Source organism: Orcinus orca, chromosome X, assembly GCF_937001465.1.
Source record: "Orcinus orca chromosome X, mOrcOrc1.1, whole genome shotgun sequence".
NCBI lineage: Eukaryota > Metazoa > Chordata > Mammalia > Artiodactyla > Delphinidae > Orcinus > Orcinus orca.
In genome coordinates, this window is record NC_064580.1 from 129381891 (window position 1) to 129399825 (window position 17935).

General features: G+C 53.9%; 1 protein-coding gene across 4 annotated transcripts; it reads left to right on the top strand.

The window, feature by feature from the left end:
• Positions 1–7302: 7302 nt before the first annotated feature.
• PRRG3 (proline rich and Gla domain 3) lies at positions 7303–17935 on the top strand. Of its 4 annotated transcripts, none has more exons than XM_049705048.1 (4): positions 7303–7607; positions 10706–10743; positions 11839–11999; positions 12395–17935. In XM_049705048.1, exons 2-4 carry the CDS (start codon positions 10737–10739, stop codon positions 12920–12922), a joined length of 696 nt encoding a protein of 231 aa, XP_049561005.1. In that variant the 5' UTR covers positions 7303–7607; positions 10706–10736; the 3' UTR covers positions 12923–17935. The 4 variants fall into 4 exon arrangements, with proteins under 4 accessions (XP_049561005.1, XP_033269458.1, XP_033269456.1 ...); XM_033413567.2 differs by lacking the exon at positions 7303–7607 and adding an exon at positions 7849–8140; XM_033413565.2 differs by lacking the exon at positions 7303–7607 and adding an exon at positions 8274–8409.

Genomic DNA, 17935 nt, shown 5'->3' on the forward strand with positions numbered 1-17935 from the left:
GCAAACATCCTGAGGCAGGAACAGGCTCCTGGTGCTCCTAGAATAGCAAAGAGGCCACCGTGGCTTGAGCAGCGTGTGGTCTGACCACCACAGTTGTCATTCGACCTCTAGGATCCTTCATCAGCGTCCTCTTCCCTAAAGTGTCTACTGAAGACAAGAGGCTGGTGGCTCGTGGCACCTCTGATTCCTGGTGAGCATTCCTATCAAGTCAGTGGCTCCAGGAGGCTCAATCCCTTCTGAAAACATGATTCTGGCTCCCCAGCCCCAATCATCAGAGTCAGGGACAAGGAATGTATTTGGACTTGAATTTGGAGTCCTCAAGCATGGTTGTCGCAACTTGTGTGATCATGGTATCCAGAGAGGAAAGGCGTGTGCTTGCTGGGAACCATGATTGCAGTCACCATGCCCACAGTGTCCAGGAGAGGGCAGCAGGGAAAGTGAAGTGCACGGGGGCTGAGGGCCTTGGGAGCTTATCTGCTTAAGCATCTTTTCCTGACTTAGGCTGTGTGTGTGTGTGTGTGTGTATGTCGGGGCAAAAGGAGCGTGTGGGTATGATGAGCTATATAATGGCCACCCAGCCCTGGCTTTGGTTCCTCAGCCCTAGACAACCTGGCTAGCCCAGGTAACCCTGTTCAGACCCTCAGGAGCCCTGTCCCAGGTCTTGAGATGCTTTTGCTGGCTCCTAGGCTTTCTGAGGACCTCACGTGCTGGCTCATGTTACAGTCCATCCTCTGGGAGTCCTCTGCTGGGGTGTATGTGTGTGAGAAAGGGGGAGGGCACTTGCCGAGCAGAAAGTCAAGATCAGAGCAGTGTTTCTGAAAGTGTGGCTCACCCGGGCCCCACATGCACATCACAGAGCCACCAGCACGCTGGATATTGGGTAAGCACGCAGACCTCGGGGTCCCCATCAGGCCTATTGTTTCTGTATGGGATACAGAGCAAGCCATGAGAATTGCCATGATTAAAAAGCATCCCAGAGGATTCTTGTGCATCATAGTCTTTGAGAAATACTGGTCTGGGGTTCTTCTACCCCTAGTCAGGGCAGATGGCCAAAGGGAAAATGATTGGTCAGTGAAAGGGAGGAAATTCCACTACCAGGGCAGGAGTGCCAGGGACCTCTCAGCCACTGAGGGATATTTTCTTCCTCTTTACAGAAGGACCGACCTCTAATCTCAGGCAGCTCCTCAGCTGTCCTCAAGCCCCCAGGACCCGCAGACCCTGGCTCCCCAAGGAACACTCTGGGCCACATGGCGGGGAGTTCTCAGAGGCAGTGCGACACCAGCTGCTCTGATCCCCCTAGACCTGCAAGCTCAAGGTCAACAGCCTCTCTTCTTGTCCCACTTCCCCTGCCAGAGTTTGTCAGAAGAGCATCAGGACTTGCTGGGACCATTCCAAAGCCCAGGGTGAGGGTAGTGCTGGTAAAGGTAGCAGATTTCCAGGCTGGATGAAAGAAATCAACCCAGAAGCACCCACTGTGCCAGGCCATTCGCCCAAGACTAGTGTAATTTTGTACTTAACGTTGATTGAGACCCCTTGAACCAGGTGCTGTGCTAAAGTCCTGGCTTGCCCTGTCTCGTTCAGTCTTCACACGGATTTTTGAAACTGAGATCTATTATTATTCCCATTTTTCATATGAGAAACCTGAGGCCTGGAGAGGTAAATTCACTTGCCCAAGGCACCCAGTTAGCAAATAGAAAGGCTGACTTTGAACCTAGATGGTCTGACTCCAGCGCTTGTGCTCCTAGCCAGAAATGGTGGAAGACATGGGGATGCAGGAAGCTTAGAGATGTGTTGTGTGATCAAGGATGAGGTTGTGAGAAGATGCAAGATGAAGTGAGGGGCAGGCAGGGGTACTGAAGGGGATGTAAGTGGTCTAGAATAGGAGCTAGAGTAGGAGCTGGGAGAGGAGGAAGGGAGGGACAGCAGATGGAGTCCAGTCTGAGTGGGAGGATGGGTAGTATTGGAGTGGAGCTCAGGAGCAGATCATGAACCAGCTGACGGTTGGGGAATAGATGAGGGATGTCATCGGGGGCTGTTCTGAGGTCAAGGCCAGGAAGAAGGTGAAGGTCAGTGCTGGGGTTGGAGTGGGGAGACTCTGGGGGAGTGATTGAAGCTCTCTATTGCCACCATGAACTGGCCTGGGGTGAGAACCCCACCAGGCTGGGCTTAGAATCAGTATGAGGTAACAGTCAGTGTTCCTGTCCCCCTTCCCAGCTTTGCACCTCTACCAACTGCCTTGTTAGGTCTTCTCCATGTTTGCTAATTTATTGTCTCTCTCCTCCAACAAGAAAGGAAGCAGGGCAGAAACTTGGTCCATTTGATTCACCTTTATGTCACCAGCAGAAGGCAGAGTGCCTGGAACATAGCAGGTACTCAGTAAATGCTCAGGGGCAAGGCTCAGGGAAGGGATGACGGATTAGCACATGGGGTGTGGCTCTCGCTAGCGTGTAGGTTCAGGAGAGGTGACCTCCAGGACAAGTGAGTTTGAAGGAGGCGTGAGGCTCTGGGAAGAAGTGAAGCTCACAATGAGGTGCCCCTCAGGTTCACAGAGTCCAAGGAATGGAGTGAGGGGTTGGGGAGGAGGTAAGGCTCCAAAGGCTCTGGTACAAGAGCTGCTTAAATATGTGCCTTCTCAGTGACTTCAACATCCACGTAGATGATTCAACTCCTTGGTCTCTCAGTCCATTGACCTATTCTCCACCAATGCTTTTCCCCTTCTCCCTACGTACCGCAGCCACTTACTCCTCTGGTCATATCCTAATACCTTGCCTTATCTGTCACCATCACCCCTTCATAATCACCATTACATCCTGCTTTCCGAAAGTCAGCTCATTCCTTTTAGTACTACAAGAACTCCAACAATCCTCCAACTCCAACCACCCACAGGACCCTTCAACCAGTCCCACTGTTTTTTTGTTTCTTTTCACTGTCTTTCACCAGACCTTGACTCTATCTTTACCTTCCCTAATTACACAGCCCAAAATCCACGATCAATCATCATCATTTCTCTCTAGAGTCCACATGAAACTCCTATGTCCCACTGCCATTTCTTTGTACTCAGCTAGCAAAACTCAGCCCTGATAAAATCCAACTTTCCACCTACTCTGGGTCTGCATCCGCGATGTTGAACGTGGCTGGAGAAAACCATGCAGACATGCTGAGTAATTTCACTTTAAATTAATGGCCGTTAAACCTCAAGTGAGCCCTTAGCACAGCCCAGCAATCATGTTATATTTCCATAGAACATCCAGCCTCTCTATCTCCCAGAAGACCATTTCAAGCCTTCTCTCCTCAAACTGCTGACACCCCTCTCCCACCCTCACTCCCAGCTGGTAGCCTGGCTTCCTGTTTCACTGAGAGAATAGGAACCATCAGAAGAGAGCTGCTCTGAGCTCCGCCATCACCTCTCCCACCTACCCACATCCGGGCATCTCTCTCCTGCATCATCAATTTTTCCCTCTTTACTGGCTCGTTAGCACACACACGTTACTGTGGTGTAGTCTCTCCCATATTAAAAAAAACGCTTTCATCTTGTCCCCACGTATCCCTACAACCACCACTCTCCCACTTCTCTGCTCTCCTTTACAGCACAACTCTTCAAGAGAACGGCCAGTCATTACTCACTGGCATTTCTCTTTTCCCACTATGGCTTGAAAACATTCTCATCTGCCTTTGTGCCCCCATGTCTCCCTGGAAATTGCTCTTAAACATCACCAATAACCTCCATATTGCTAAGTACAATTCTTTGTCCTCCTCTTACTTGTCCAGACAATAGGACTTGAGGAGTTGATGACTCTCTCCTTCTTGATGCACCTTCTTCAGTTGGCTTCACATTCTTCTGGTTTGCCCCTACCCCACTGATCACTCTTTCCCGGTCTCATTTGCTGGCTCCTTCTCAGCTACGACCCTTCTAAATGTTGGCCTGCCCAGGGTTTGGTTCTTGAGTTGCTTTTCTTTTTCTACAATCACTTGCTTGTTGATCTCATCCAATCTCATGACTTTGAATACGGATTAGACTCTAATTATTCTCCTATTATATCTCCAGCCCTGACCTTGCCCTTGAACTCCAGAGTCCTCTGTCCAACCTACTCCACTGCTGTCTTCCTTAATTCAGTTCATGTACCTCCATCCTTCTTGTTCCTCTGACCAAAATCCTGAGAGCTGTCCTTGACTCCTGGCTTTCTGTCACAGCCCAATACCAATCTGTCATCAAATTCTAGGGACTCTACCATCAGAATTGACCCAGAATCGGCCTACCTCTCACCACCTCCACTGCGTCACCACTGTCTCTCACCTGGATTACTTCAATAGTCCCTAAATAGTCTCCCTGCTTCCGTACTTGTCTGTTCACCTCACTCGAACAGTCCAAGTCATTACAAAGGCTTTAAGGCCCTGCATGATCGTTCACCACCCCCATCGTGGCCTCTCTGGCTTCATCCCCTACCATCTTCCTCTCTCACTTGCCCCACTTCAGCACATTGGCCTCTTGGTTGACACGAGGACATGCAAAAGCCGTGGCATCAGGGCGGAGAGTGATTACATGCAGTGGGCAGGGAAGACCCCACAGAGAAGATGGCATTTGAGCCAAGACCCTTCTGTATTTCATTTTCATCATCACCCAACATCCTGTATCTTTGACTTCTTTGCTTTTTTGTCTAACCTCCACGAGGGTAGGAATTGTTTGTTTTGTCGGCTTCTGTAATCCCAGGTCCTAGAACAGTACCTGGCACATAGTAGCACTGAACAAATACCTGATGTCTTAGTGTGGCTGCCACAACAGAGTCCCACAGGCTGGGTGGCTTAAAGAAGAGACATTTATTTTCTCACAGATCTGAAGGCCGGAAGTCTGAGGTCAAGGTGTCATCAGGGTTGGTTTATTCAGAGGCCTTACTTCTTGGCTTGTCGATGGCCGCCTTCTCCCTGTGTCCTCACATGCTCTCCCTCTGTGTATGTCTGTGTCCTAATCATCTCTTCTTATAAGGACACCAGTCAGATTGGAGTAGGATCCACACGAATGACGTCACTTTACCTTAATTACCTCTGTAAGGTTCCTGTCTCCAAATATGGACACATTCTGAGGGGATTAGAACTTCAACATATGAGTTTGGGGGGATGCAACTCAGTCCAGAATACTTGCTTGATTTGTTGATCAGTGTACAGAGATGGATTAAGACTCTTCTGGAGTAAGGACCAGTGTTCAGACTCAGGAATGGGGTGAAGGTCAGTGAGGACATAAGAGGATGGGGGTCAACAGGGCTTATAGGAGGGTTCAATCCTGGGCTGGACGATGGTAGGGTAGAGAGTGAGGCGCCAGGATTGAATGAGGCTGGAAGAGGGTACTTCTCTCAGTCAAAGGGAGAGGCCACGTGGAGGAATTTGATGGAGTCAGTGCACTTGAGGGGTGAGGACAGGAGAGACTGGCCAATGTCGGCAGAAAGCAGGAGGGGAGGAGTCAAAGAGTTGCAGCCTTCCCCAGCCAGTCCTTGGGAGTGCCTGTAGCCATCTTGAGGGGTGGCAGAAAACCCTCTAAGGGAGCCAAAATCTGGAGGAAGCCAGGACTCAGGCTCCCCACAGGGAGGATTCAGGGGCCAGAGCTGCTGGTGGTGTTGGGAACAATATCTTGGTGGTAAGTTGAAGGCTGACCGCCACTCCAGCTTCTCATAGAAGCCCAGCCTCTCCTGCCTCAGCTCTGCAAGCGTCTACTAAACCTGCTGTGGACGAGGCTCTCTGTTGGATGCTAGGGACACTCGAAGAGGCAAGGTCCCCGGCCTCGAGATAGAAGAGGCAAGTGTGCAACACAAGTGAGAAACCAAATGAACACAACGCAGCTGGAGGCAAGCAAAACCCAGCATGCGTCACGCTCATACTTAAGCACCAGGAACACTTGACGTGACTGTCCCATTTGCGCTCTTCCTCGCCGTTTGAGGCAGGTACTATTATCATCACTCCTATTTGACAGATGAGGAAACTGAGATGCAGACAGGTTAAGTCACTTGCTGAGTATCAGAGAGCTGATCTGGGGTACCGCCAAGAGTTGAAGCAGGCAGTGTGCTGCAGAGGCACTGCTATTGTTCCTTCCTGCCCTTGGCATCCACAGAAGCCCGCACGTTTATAGTCTCTGCCGACAGAGAGCTGAGAATAGAACAGTCAACACAGGTGGGGGTGGAGAATCCCACAAGACCTCAAGAGTAGAGATGACATCTGAGATGTCATTTGGGAAGAATGAATACAAACGCACAGAGGCTGACGGTGGGAGGAAAGGCATCCTGGGCAGAGAGGGAACTAGAATTAGACTGGCTTTGCTGGAGCCAGAAGCTTAGCTGGGGATGCCAGAAGGCGGTGGAAGCCATGGACCCTCACCTCACCCTGAAAGCTACATAAAGTCATCTGTGAACACAGTGGATGTTAAGATCAGGATGGGACAGGGTGGTGGACTAGGAGACCCAGGAAGTCAGTTCCTGAAGAGCCTCAGACCATTTCCCCCACCAATCAGGGCCCAGGATCTCACCCTCTGATCTGAGGGTGCTTTGAAAAGATACATAGCCCTTTGGGCCCCAAAGGAGCTCCATTCTCAATCCCAGGTGAACTTGATTTTTTCTGTGGAAGCCCACCCCACAGGCGAGGGGTCCGGCCCTGCTGCCTTCTTCATTGGGGAGGGTTCAGATGGTCTGTGCTGGGCAAAGAAGGCTCCTGCCGCCTTGGAAGAGCAAGCAAGCCAGGGGAGGACTCTGCGAACAGGAGGCAGGGGTGGAGAGGAAAGCACCACTGGGAGTGGGGAAAGGGGAGGAAGATGGGGAGCTGGGCCCTGGCCAAGGCTGCTTTCTGCCAGCCCAGAGCTGAACTGGAAGCTGCTGGGGTGATGGAAGCTTTCCCTCCCTATTTTCACCAAACCAAGGGTGGTGGGCAAGTTGCTATTTCTCTGCCTGGAATGGGGGGTGGAGGTAGTTCGGGTGACGCCTTCCAGGCTCATTCTGCCCCAAAACACCAAATTAGGGGGGTGGGCTTGTCAACTCCCATGCTGGGCTGGGCTCCAGAAGCGCAGAGAACAAAAAGAGCCCCGAAAACCCAGCAGGCCGCACAGGGCCCCTCGTGGGAGGCTTTGGCAGACCGAGACCCTGAGCTCCCCTGGAACCGTCCTGCCCTCTCTTAGCAGTCCACCTCTTCCCGCGGTTCTCCCACGACTAGTGTCATCCTTCTGCTACCAGCGTCTTGTCCTGTCATGCTGAACCTCCCACATCGCGGCCTCCTGAGGGCCCCACCCCCACCCAGCGCTCCCCTTGCAGGCCCAGAAGATTCCATCCTCTCCCATTTCTACGCGTCAAGAGTTTCCCAAGCCCATTTCTTCCACTACTTCGCTGCAGCCCCGCGAGGGCGGCAGGATGCTCCCCATTTCCCAGATTTGACCAGAGAAAAGACTGCCGTCCTGGGACAGGGTCGGGGGGAGGTAAGTGACGAAGCCAAGGTCACCCAGTCATTGGCTGAACGCGGCCTCGACCCGGCCCTTCTTCTGCAGGCCCGCTGGCACGCTGACGAGGAAGGCCCGGGCTGCGGGCCCCCGCCCCTCTTTTCTCGGCTGGTAGTCGGGGGCGGGCCCGCCGGAATGACAGGTGAGCCGGGGTGGGGGACAGTTGGGGGGTTGGGCTGCGCGGGGACGCCTGGCGCGCTGGCTTTGGGTGCGGCTGCCCGAGCCCGCTGCAGCGCCGGGCTTCCGAGGGCCCACGCCCGGGGGCACGACGGGGCCCGCGCCTTCGGCCGAGGGTCCCGGGATCGCCCCGGGCCCGCCGGCCAGGCCCCGCCCCCCGGCGGCAAGGGCGGGGGCAGGGGCGGCGCTGGCGGAGTGGGGCGCGGGCGCGCGGTGCTCGGTGCGCGCCACCGCCCCTCCGGCCCAGCTCGCCGGCCCGCCCTCCCTACCCCCTCGGCCCGCTCTCGTCGCCCCCTACTCCTTCTACTCTCCTCGGCCCGGCGGCCCGGCGCGCGGTGCGGCGCGACGATCGCGGCCTGGCGCCCGGGGCGCGGTGGTCGTGGCGCTCGAGGGTGGCGCGCAAGGCGCGGGGCGCGAGGCCAGACCTGGCGCGGCGGGGTGTGGGGGGCGGGCAGCGGCGGAGCCCCCAGAGGAGAGCAGGGCCAGGGGGGTACCGAGGTATGGGTAGGGCCTGGGCGTCCGGCTGCGAGGGGCGGGAGCTCCAGGCGCATTTCGGCCCTGGCCGGGCTGAGCCACGGGGCGCCCGGGGCGGTGGGAGGCCAGCGGGGCGGGGAGGGAGGGTGGGAGGAGACGGCTGGGCCGGGCCGGGGGGCTTGGCCGACGGGGAGCAGGTGGGCGGGGACAGGGGCCCTGCTGGAAGAGGCGCAGCAGCGAGGTGGCGGGCTGCGTGCGCAAACAGGGCTGCCGCCTCCTGGGCCCGGAGAACGGTGAGGCCGCTGGGGTTGGGCGCCCCAGCCCCGAGGGCACGGTGCCGCGTCCAGGGCCACTGAGCTGGGCGCTGGGCCCTGTTGGGGGAGGATCTGGAGGCCCGGTCGGGCCAGGGCGCTGGGGGTTCACCAGCAGACCCAGTTGCTGGGCCAGAAGCAGGAGTTCTTGGGCAGGGCTCTGGTGGCGGGCACTGGTGGCGGGCACTGGTGGCGGGCGACGGTGGGCGAGCACGGGCACTTTCAGGGCTGGCATGAGTGGAAGGGGGACGAGGAGGGCCCAGAGTTTGAGTTGGAGCGTAATTTGGGAGTACCGTGTCATCGGGTGGGTTGATGAGTCATGAGATTTGGAGATCACAGAAGCCTTTCCTAGTGATCAGTTCTGAGTGAGGGAAATGAAAAGGGCTGGGATTTGGAGAAACGTTTCTGAGGCCACGTCTTGGGACACTAGATGCTCAGATGGCTGCCAGTCCCCATGCGAGGGACTTTGGGAGTGATGTCCCAGAGTGGTGGGACGGGTCAGCTGCAGCCTGGCGGGGGTGGGGGTGGGGGTTAAGGAAGGTCTTTGTGGTGGCCAGTCCCTGCCTTCCTTCCTTTCCAGGCCGTCAGGATTCAGCTGTGTTCCTGTGGGGAGTGGGTTAAAAATTCCTCCGGCCTCCACTCAGCCTTACAGTATCCACCAGGGGCAGGAGGGACATATACATGCGTGACTGCAGCAGTATTCTCTGTCGTGGAGCCCTCGCGCTTCCTCACTGTTGCCATAGTAACGGCCTATTGATGGTGTATTTATAGGGGAAGAAGCAGGCGCTAAATTTTGGGGAAGGAGGGGGAGGAGGCCTTAGGGCAGCAGCAGTAGTGAGGGTGGCCACAGAATTGTTAATGGAGTGGGCCATGCCTGGGAGCTGTTTGGAGGAGTTCCTGGCATGTCTGAAGCTTAAAAATGAACTAATGACTTATGCAGGTGTCAGGATAACACAGTCTGGCCTATGATACGTGTGGGTGTGCATGCACCACAGTCGGGTGTGTTTGGGATAAGACATAGCTATAGGGAAGCTGTTACGTAATTTCTCCACAGAAAAAATCTAAATGCAGTTCTCATTGATAAGCAATGACACATGTATTTTTCTGTCATCACTTATTATTAAAGCCTTTGCTCATTCTTTTCAAACCCTGACACAACAGCTCCATTTTTCTTCAATCAAAAACCTTGCTGTCAGGCATGCCACACCCACCCCCTAGACACGTGACTGGCATTGGCCTTAGGGGAACCTCAGAGATCCATAATTGAAGCAGGATTTTGAGATAATATTACATCTTCTCTCTCATAAACAAACACTTGGGGTCAACTTTTCTCACAATGGCAGGCCCATCTGTTGACAAATTCCCACGCTGATAGTTTCGGGTGGGATAGTTGTGGGGTGCAAAAGAGAAAGCCTCCCTTAACACAGTGTTTCCATAGACAGATGTTACGTTTGCTAGTTTTCCTTGAGTTTTAATTTTATTTATGATTACTATTCTACCTGTTTGCCAAAAGGATTAGAGGGTATAGTTTAAATATACATAAGATTGAAAGCATAAGTAGAAAAGTGGATACTGTGTCACAGGGGAGAACGCATAAGTGTTTAACAGCTGGGCTTCCAGGGCGCCTGTCCTTCACGGTTAATGTTAATACTGAACTTCCTGGCAGCCTAGGCAAAAAGGGTTACACCGTTCCTGTGTCTTACATCCAGTTAGTCATAAAACCAGAGCTTCTGCTTGGGAGGGGAGCAGTGGGGTGATTGCTCCCAGATGTGGACGGCTTGGCCAGTGCTCTGGAATATGTGCATGAGTGGGAGTGTACGTTGCTGCCGTGTTGTTTAATGCAAAGAGAAGAGAGATGAGTCTGTTTCAGGAGATCCTTGCCACCCTGTCTGTGGAAGACGAACACAGCGGGTCATCTGGGCTTGGGCCATGACTTTGGAGATGGTTGTTGTTGCCCCTTGTCTCTGAGGTCTTTTCCAGCTCAAAAGTGCAGAGATTCATCGAGGAGAGTGAGGAAGGCGGAACCTCAGCCTGTAGGAGTTTTTCTTTTTTGAAAAGAAACCCTCAACCCTTAGGTCTAGACTCTGAGTGTGTTCTTGGAAAAGGATGAGAGCGGCAGGGCTGTAAGTGGCTGCGCAGAGGATGATGTGCTCCATGGGGCGCTGCTTTGCCCTTTGACCCGGCCAGTGTGGGTGGGAGTCACATCCCAGGACCAAGAGGGTGCCCTGTAGGTTTCGGGGTGTGATTTCACCATGACTCTGCTTTTCTCCTTTGTCAGGGAAGTGAGACACTGGATCTGAGGGAGCGCCATGGCAGGTGAGTTTTTCCGGGCCCAGGCTGGCGGGGAGAAGAGCCATGCCTAGGGGCTCATGGGAAAGGGACGAGTCTAACTATCAAGTCCTTTCCAGCTTTCCTCTCCCTGGGGGTTTTCCTGTGGCCCCTGTCCAGTTGGCTGGCTCACATCTTTACCCTCTCAACTCTTTGGCTCCCTTCTGGAGCACGTGCTCCCTTGGAGATGCGCAGCTACCCAGGCCACTCTGAGAGAAACTAATATGGCAGGCCATGGAGCCTGGGGAGGGGTGCCTGCCTGGGCACCAAGAGGGGCTGCTTGACAGGAGGACTAGGAAGTCCCACCTCGAGGGGAGTACCAGGAGCAGATGTCACCTCTTCTTTCATCCTCTAAAGTCTCAGCTCAGGCTCATGGGGGTGCCAGTCAGCTCAGCTGGAGGTGGGGTTCCCCTTGAGAATAAGTAGATACGGTTCCCACTCCATGACATTTCTGATGGATGCATCTGTGCCCAGTCTCCAAAAGCCTAGATTCTCCATCTAGACCCTGCTACCCCGCTTCCCAGAGGCGTTCTCCGGTTCACATGCATCCAGCCTTCCGATCTACCGCAGCCTGGGTTTGTACCAGACTGTCTGGGGCAAGACTATCGATGCCAGGCCACCTGACGGCACAGGTGTCCATTCAGGTGGAGGGACACCACCGTGGCAGCGTCTTCTGGGGCTCTTTGGTGTTGGCTACAGCGTCAGCCTCAAAGGGGAATACATTCTTATGATAAGGGCCCTGATTGTCTCTTTTTGAGGCAAGGCAGAAGATACTAGGTACTTTTTCACCGAAACACTCAAAATCTGTCATGTCCATGGTTCCCATGCAACATGCACTTCACTCTCAGAAGGGCCCCATTCTCCTCCAGAGTCTTGTCGGGTCCATGGTATTCTAGGCAGATACACTGTGGCGTCACAGAAAGTCAGCCCTTCCATCCCTTTTACGTGTCTGGGGTGGTGTCCTGCCTGCTGGCTCTGTCTTGCTTCCCTCCGTAATGGTGCCTCTGTGCCTGGGCTGAGTCTGGTCGGCAGGAGCCTCTGGGCCCCTCCCCATTCCAGACCTCAGTGTGACTCTCTCCTCAGTGTTTCTGGAGGCCAAGAATGCCCATTCGGTCCTGAAACGGTTCCCTCGTGCCAATGAATTCCTGGAGGAGCTGCGCCAGGGGACCATCGAGCGGGAGTGCATGGAGGAGATCTGCAGCTACGAGGAGGTCAAGGAGGTGTTTGAGGACAAGGAGAAAACGGCATGTACCACCCTGGGGCTGGGTGCCGGGAGCACAGATATAGCCTCAGGATTAAGCAGAGTGGGCCCTGGGGATCTCAGACGAATTGGAAGCAATGAAGGGAATCCAGCCGAGTCCAGGCCAGGGCCACTGGGACCACAGAAGAACAGATCACCTGTCCTTAGAGTCCCATCTGCCTGACTCTGGGGGGCTCCTGACTTGTGAGTGGTGTCCTTTGTCCTCGGGGCATTCCACAGCCTCTTTGATGGCTCTCAGAGGCTAGTGAGACAGGGCGGGGCGGGGGCAGCCGCAGACCCCGCTGAACGTAAACCCAGACCTGCTGAAGGGCTCTGAGCTCCATCTGGGATCCGAGCGCTTACGTGTAAGTGTCAGCCGCCTTCCTCCTTCGTTTGCAGATGGAGTTCTGGAAAGGGTACCCGAATGCAGTCTATTCAGTCCGAGACCCTGCGCAGAGCTCAGATGCCATGTACGTGGTGGTGCCCCTTCTGGGGGTGGCGTTGCTGATCGTCATTGCCTTGTTCATCATCTGGCGGTGTCAGCTGCAGAAGGCCACCCGTCATCACCCCTCATATGCTCAGAACCGGTACTTAGCGAGTCGCGCGGGGCACAGCCTGCCCCGGGTCATGGTCTACCGGGGCACCGTGCACAGCCAGGGGGAGGCCTCTGGGCACCGGGAGGCAGGGAGCCCCCCGCAGGTGGTGCTGGGGCCTAGTCGCGGGGGTAGAACCACGGTCCGCCTCGAGAGCACCCTCTACCTTCCCGAGCTGTCCCTCTCCAGGCTGTCCAGTGCCACCCCTCCCCCGTCCTATGAGGAGGTGACTGCTCCCCAGGAGAGCAGCAGCGAGGAAGCGAGCGTCTCTTACAGTGACCCGCCCCCAAAGTATGAGGAGATAGTGGCCGCCAACCCTGACTCAGACAAGTAGTAGGACTCGTGTCCTGTCCAGTGTGAAAGTCTCGTTCAGGGGCCTCCTGTTTTCTTTTTAACTTTTTTAAGACTGTGCCACCACAAAACAGCCTTAGCCTCCTTGTTGCCAAATAATTTCCTATCCGTGGATTTGTAGGAAGTCGGTTGTCAAAGACAGGTGGAGGGGGTAGGGATCATAAGCATATATATCACCTCTGAGGAGAGCCGCAGGCCAGAGAGCCCAGCTCCTCCAGAAGCCCTCACGCCCCTGCCATCCTGTCCTCCTGTCAGGGACTGGCTTCTCTTATGCCAAAGGAATCACCCTGTTGAATTGATTGTGGCCAGAACGTCCACAGGCTCGGGCCCGGGGGCCACGCAGCTGGCCAAAGACCTGTTTGTCTGAAGCCTCGCCACAGAGATGAGGGAGAGAAGCCAGCCCTTCAGCGCCCTTTTCCCTCACTAGCCCTGTGCTTTCTGTCCTTGCTCACGTTTGGCAAGGACAAGGACAGAACAGAAACGAAAAGAGTAATAACGCAACGAGACACAATAAAACAAAACGATATCACCTGGGCCACTCATAGGGGTTCAAGGGAAATCAGTCACGCAGGTCATCTGTGACACTCCCCTCCCCCGACACTCACCCCACACTCCCGACCAGGTTCAAAGGAGTGTCTGGAGTCACCTGGAAGGATGACGGGGTGCGTGAAGGACGAGGGACAGGGCCTGGCCGACAGAGCTGCCTCCTTCAGACTGGGGACGTTGCCATCTGGAGGGCAGCTCTGATCCTACTGTGCTTGGCCTCCCCTAGACCCTGGCTCTCCAGGCACGTGTACCAGCTGTGCTAAAGCCGCTACCCATTGGCACGAGCCCTATCAGAGCCTCGGGAAAACGGACGCTGCTGACCCTGCCTGTGGAGCCCATGGCCTTTGAACGGGCGGGGTCCAGGCTAGGGCAGAGAGCTGAAGTTTTCTCCTTGTGAGGTTGGCCCGTAGGATGATTAAACCCACAAACTGGGCTTCCTCGACACTGTGCTCTCTGGCTGTGAACTTTTAGGCTACTGCCCTTTTCGTGAGTGGGTGTGTTGAGATGAACTTGAATTTCAGATGGCTGATTTCTTCTTAATGATGGGGCCCACCTGGGGAGAAGATCCAAAAGTGTCCCTTTTTAGAAATTTCTCTGTGGGGGAGATGGGGAAGCTCGTGACCTGGGGTTGACGGCCCATCAATGATTTGCTCTGTCATTAGCAGATGCTGGTCCACTGTTAGTAACCCCTTTCTGTGGCCCAGGAGCTGCCCACCTCTCCATTTCAGTGAGGCTTCGGGCCGCAGCGGGGCAGAGGTGACCCGCCCTTTAACTGTCAGTGACCGCGCAAGAGACACTGTCAACACTGCCTCCCTACCCTTCCATCTTCATCCTCCTGGCCTCAGCACCAAACCGTTTTTCCTCTGTGGTGCTTTAAAAAATGTAGCAAATTTTTGTGGGGCCCCAAAGAGTGCACAGCCAGGGTCTATTGGCAACCACAGCAGTTTAAAACCCACTGAGAAGACAAGCTTCTCTCTGTCTAAACCGCTCTCCAAGGCAGGCCTCAGGCCTCGTTCTTTGAATGCGGCCCTGCCTAGAGGCCACAGATGACTTCTGGAGGCCCCTCCAGTCCTGGGCACTCACCCAGGAACACGCTTCAAACGAGGAGGCTTAGTGTTCTTACCCCAGCGAGGCCACCAGCTTGGACAACACAACCCTGTGGCCGGGGTTTTCCATCCTTACCCCTACCTCACAGGCCTCCTGGAGGCTGACTGAGCTAATGCCTGTGTAGTGCTTGAGACACCAGGAAGCCAGTGCAGTTTGCCCTTAGGAAGGTTCTTCTAGAAATATGTAGGTTATAAGGGACCAGTTCTAGTGGAGGCCTTTGTAGGACTCTGAAGTCGAGTCTCAACCTGGGGAGTCAGTCTCCTGCGAGTTGGACCGTTCCGCACCCCTGCTTCCCTTCCGCGAGAGCTCCCTGATGCCAGAGGTGCTGACCAGGTGGCATTCCACCTTTCCTTCCTTCCTCTTTTCCTCCCTCTGGGCCTCCAGCACCGCACTCCTGCCCTTTCTCACGAAGGCATTTGGGGCCTAGAAAGCCCCTGCTTTGTCCATGAGGGATGCTGGGGTCCATCCTATTCAGCCATGTTGGAGGACCCGGGGCAGCCTGAGGCTCCGGGGCCGGTCCCTGCCATCCCAGCCTTTCCTCGGGGGCCGTGCCTGCGTGTGACCCGGGAGCACGGGAGAGAGCCAGGCGTGGGCCCCACTCACCAGAGCCAGAGGGAGGTTGCCCGGGACTGCCTGCTCCCTTTGGCCCCCGTCGAGCCCCTCCCTGCTGAGCTGCTTGCTGTTTGCAGCTGGCTGGAGGTGGGAGCGGGTGGGATGCAGGAGCCCGGCCCGTTGGAGGGCGGCCTGCATCCTGCAGGCGCCGAGCTCTCCGGTCCAGGTGCTTTGCAGCGTTCTTCCACGTGGGGTTGCCACCGTGGTCTCTGGGACGTTTTTCGCAGTATATCATAGAAAAAAAGATTGTACAGTACACCATGGTCATAACTCCTCGCGGTGCACATTTGGCTTTTACGAATGCCCTGTACATATCTTTTCAAACTCTGTCTTTGTATGGTTGTTGATTTGATACAACGCTTCATCTGCGGTAGCCACATTTTCATTGTTTTTGGACTTTGCGTGTGTGTGTGTGTGTGTGTGTATACACGTGTGAACGTTGCCTTTTCTCACATGCTTATCTGAAACAATAGCCGGCGTGTGGCTATATTTGTACCAGGAGGGTTCCGGTCTGAAGGGAGGAATGTCACCTCCCAGGGCTAGGCAGCCTGAGGACAGGACCCTGAGTCAGGAAAGCCAAGATTAGCTGTTGGAGCAAGCCCGCCAGAGTTGCCGCCTTCTGCCCTCCTTCACAAAAGGTTTTGGATGAAGATGAAGCAGCTCTATCCTGTGGGCCTCCCCACTGTGGGACCCCCCACCTCACACGCCCTTTTGGAGCAGTGCCCCCAGCCTTGGCTTCTGTTCTGTGGGTATCAGCAGCTGAAGGAAATCTGAGCACTCCTGGGCCTTTTTGTTCTTTATTTTTATTTTTGGTGGAAAGATGTGTGACTGTTGACTTTGGGAATGGCAGGGCTGGTTATTTAGATAATTTTCACTTAAAAGAAAACAGAAAAGCCTTTGACAAATTCCTTGGAATGTGACTGTCACATGTTTTCAACCAAAATCTTTTAAAGACTTTTCCAAACAAGCATCACAATCTTGTCCCTCCCCTGCTACTCCCCATCACCCGGGGGTTTTCAAAACAAAAGCACAACAGGAAGTGGAGTGCGCAGGTGCCCAGTGTGTGCAGCCCTGCACAGCTGTGACGTGCCCTGGCTGACGGACACGGAACACTGCGCCGTCTGACCCGGAGGCCAGGGCCCTCCTCTTCTACTTGCGAATCCCACTGCCACTAGTGTGAGTTCCTTAGGGTGCTTCGGAAAATAGGAATCTGCCCAATTTGTTGGACTCTGTGTTTTTGGTAGCTTGAAGATGACGGATCCGGGTCAGGAAAGCATCTTTTTGCTAAGGAGTTAGAGCCACATGGTTCTTCTCTGGCTGGGGGGTTGATCTTTTCACAACCAAATGGCATCCCACAAGAAGAACTGAAAACAACACTGCCTCTAGATTGTTCCTTTGTCGGGGTGGGGGGAGGGAGAGAGGGAGATTATTAAGAGAAACTCTTACCTACACTGTCTGTTTCTAGGAGTGTGCGTGTGTGTGCTTTGTGTCATGCGTGTGCCCTCACGTTCAAGGCTGAGATGGAGAGCTGACAAGAACGCGGCCCCATCTCAGGATTGCACCGATTCAGAAACAAGCACATCCTCCCCACTGAACTCTACTCATTCTAATCAGTATAATTAGCTAATTTAAAAGTACTTGAATCAGACTGCCTGCAACTATGGTAAAAGCCCATTAATTCGAAGCCCACTAATTCAAAATTTAGAGAAAATCACAACTTAAGATAATTCGTGGTATCTGCGATTCTCACTCCGTAGAAATATTCAAGATATTCTTCCCTTCAGGTCGTTTTCAGGGTCATATGTGTAAGAGGGATCTAGTTTAAAACGAGTACCTTTTTCAAATAAAAGGCTCAAGATAGTACGGATCCCTTCACCGTGCCTTCGGCAGTTCTCATTTGTCGGGCTCTTCGTGTACAGGATGAACTCTGGTTCTCTGTCTACTGTGGGAATGTTGGGTATGGCGGCTTTTCATTCTCCTCCTTTATTTGCTCTATGAATAAAATAGTTTGTGAACTAAACTGCAATTTAAAGTAATATAACTGTATATCTTGCTAAATAGTCTGTAAAGCAGATGTTTCGCTATAAGACCGGCCGCTCCCATCATTCGCCCCCAAATATTCAAACATATCGAGCTTTTCCTTTCACAGGCTGTGGGCGGTGAGTCTCTCTGGAGCAAGAATTTTCCTGACAAAGATATCCTAACAGCGCAGCACACCCCCTCGGGCTCAGTGCCTCAACAGTTGTCCCACTGTACTGAGCTATGTGACCGTTGCCCAGTGCCTGCCCTTCGCCCGCCCCCAGCCCAAGTATTAACACAGATATTCAAGATTGGGACAAATCCCACAGCTGCTTATGCCTCCCAATCTGTCTCCCCTTACGGATGCCACTTTCCCAGGCCTGAACACACCTGCTCTTTCACTCTGTGGTCGTGAATTTGTGACAGTGGAAACCCTGATATGTGCAACTGAGCTTATAGACAAGATTACTGTGAAATGGATTAATTTTGGTACCACTTTAAACTGTGCTCGTAATTCATGTGTTGACCCATGTCAGCTGGGAAATCTGTACATTCAGTAATATGTCAGGATTTCACTGGAGCCTGGGGGCAACAAACAAACGTACTTCTGATTTCTTTCTCTCTCTCTCTTTTTGTAATTGTTGGGTTTAGCTGTTAAGTTTGTCTCTTTCTGTACCAGAAGATAGTGAATAATAATAAAGAGCAAATGGTA

What these genes read in the sequence shown, in the direction of transcription:
- PRRG3 (XM_049705048.1), top strand. An exon ending in TTGAGGACAAGGAGAAAACG is followed by an intron (nt 12,000 to 12,394) that starts GCATGTACCACC and finishes CTTCGTTTGCAG; the next exon opens with ATGGAGTTCTGGAAAGGGTA.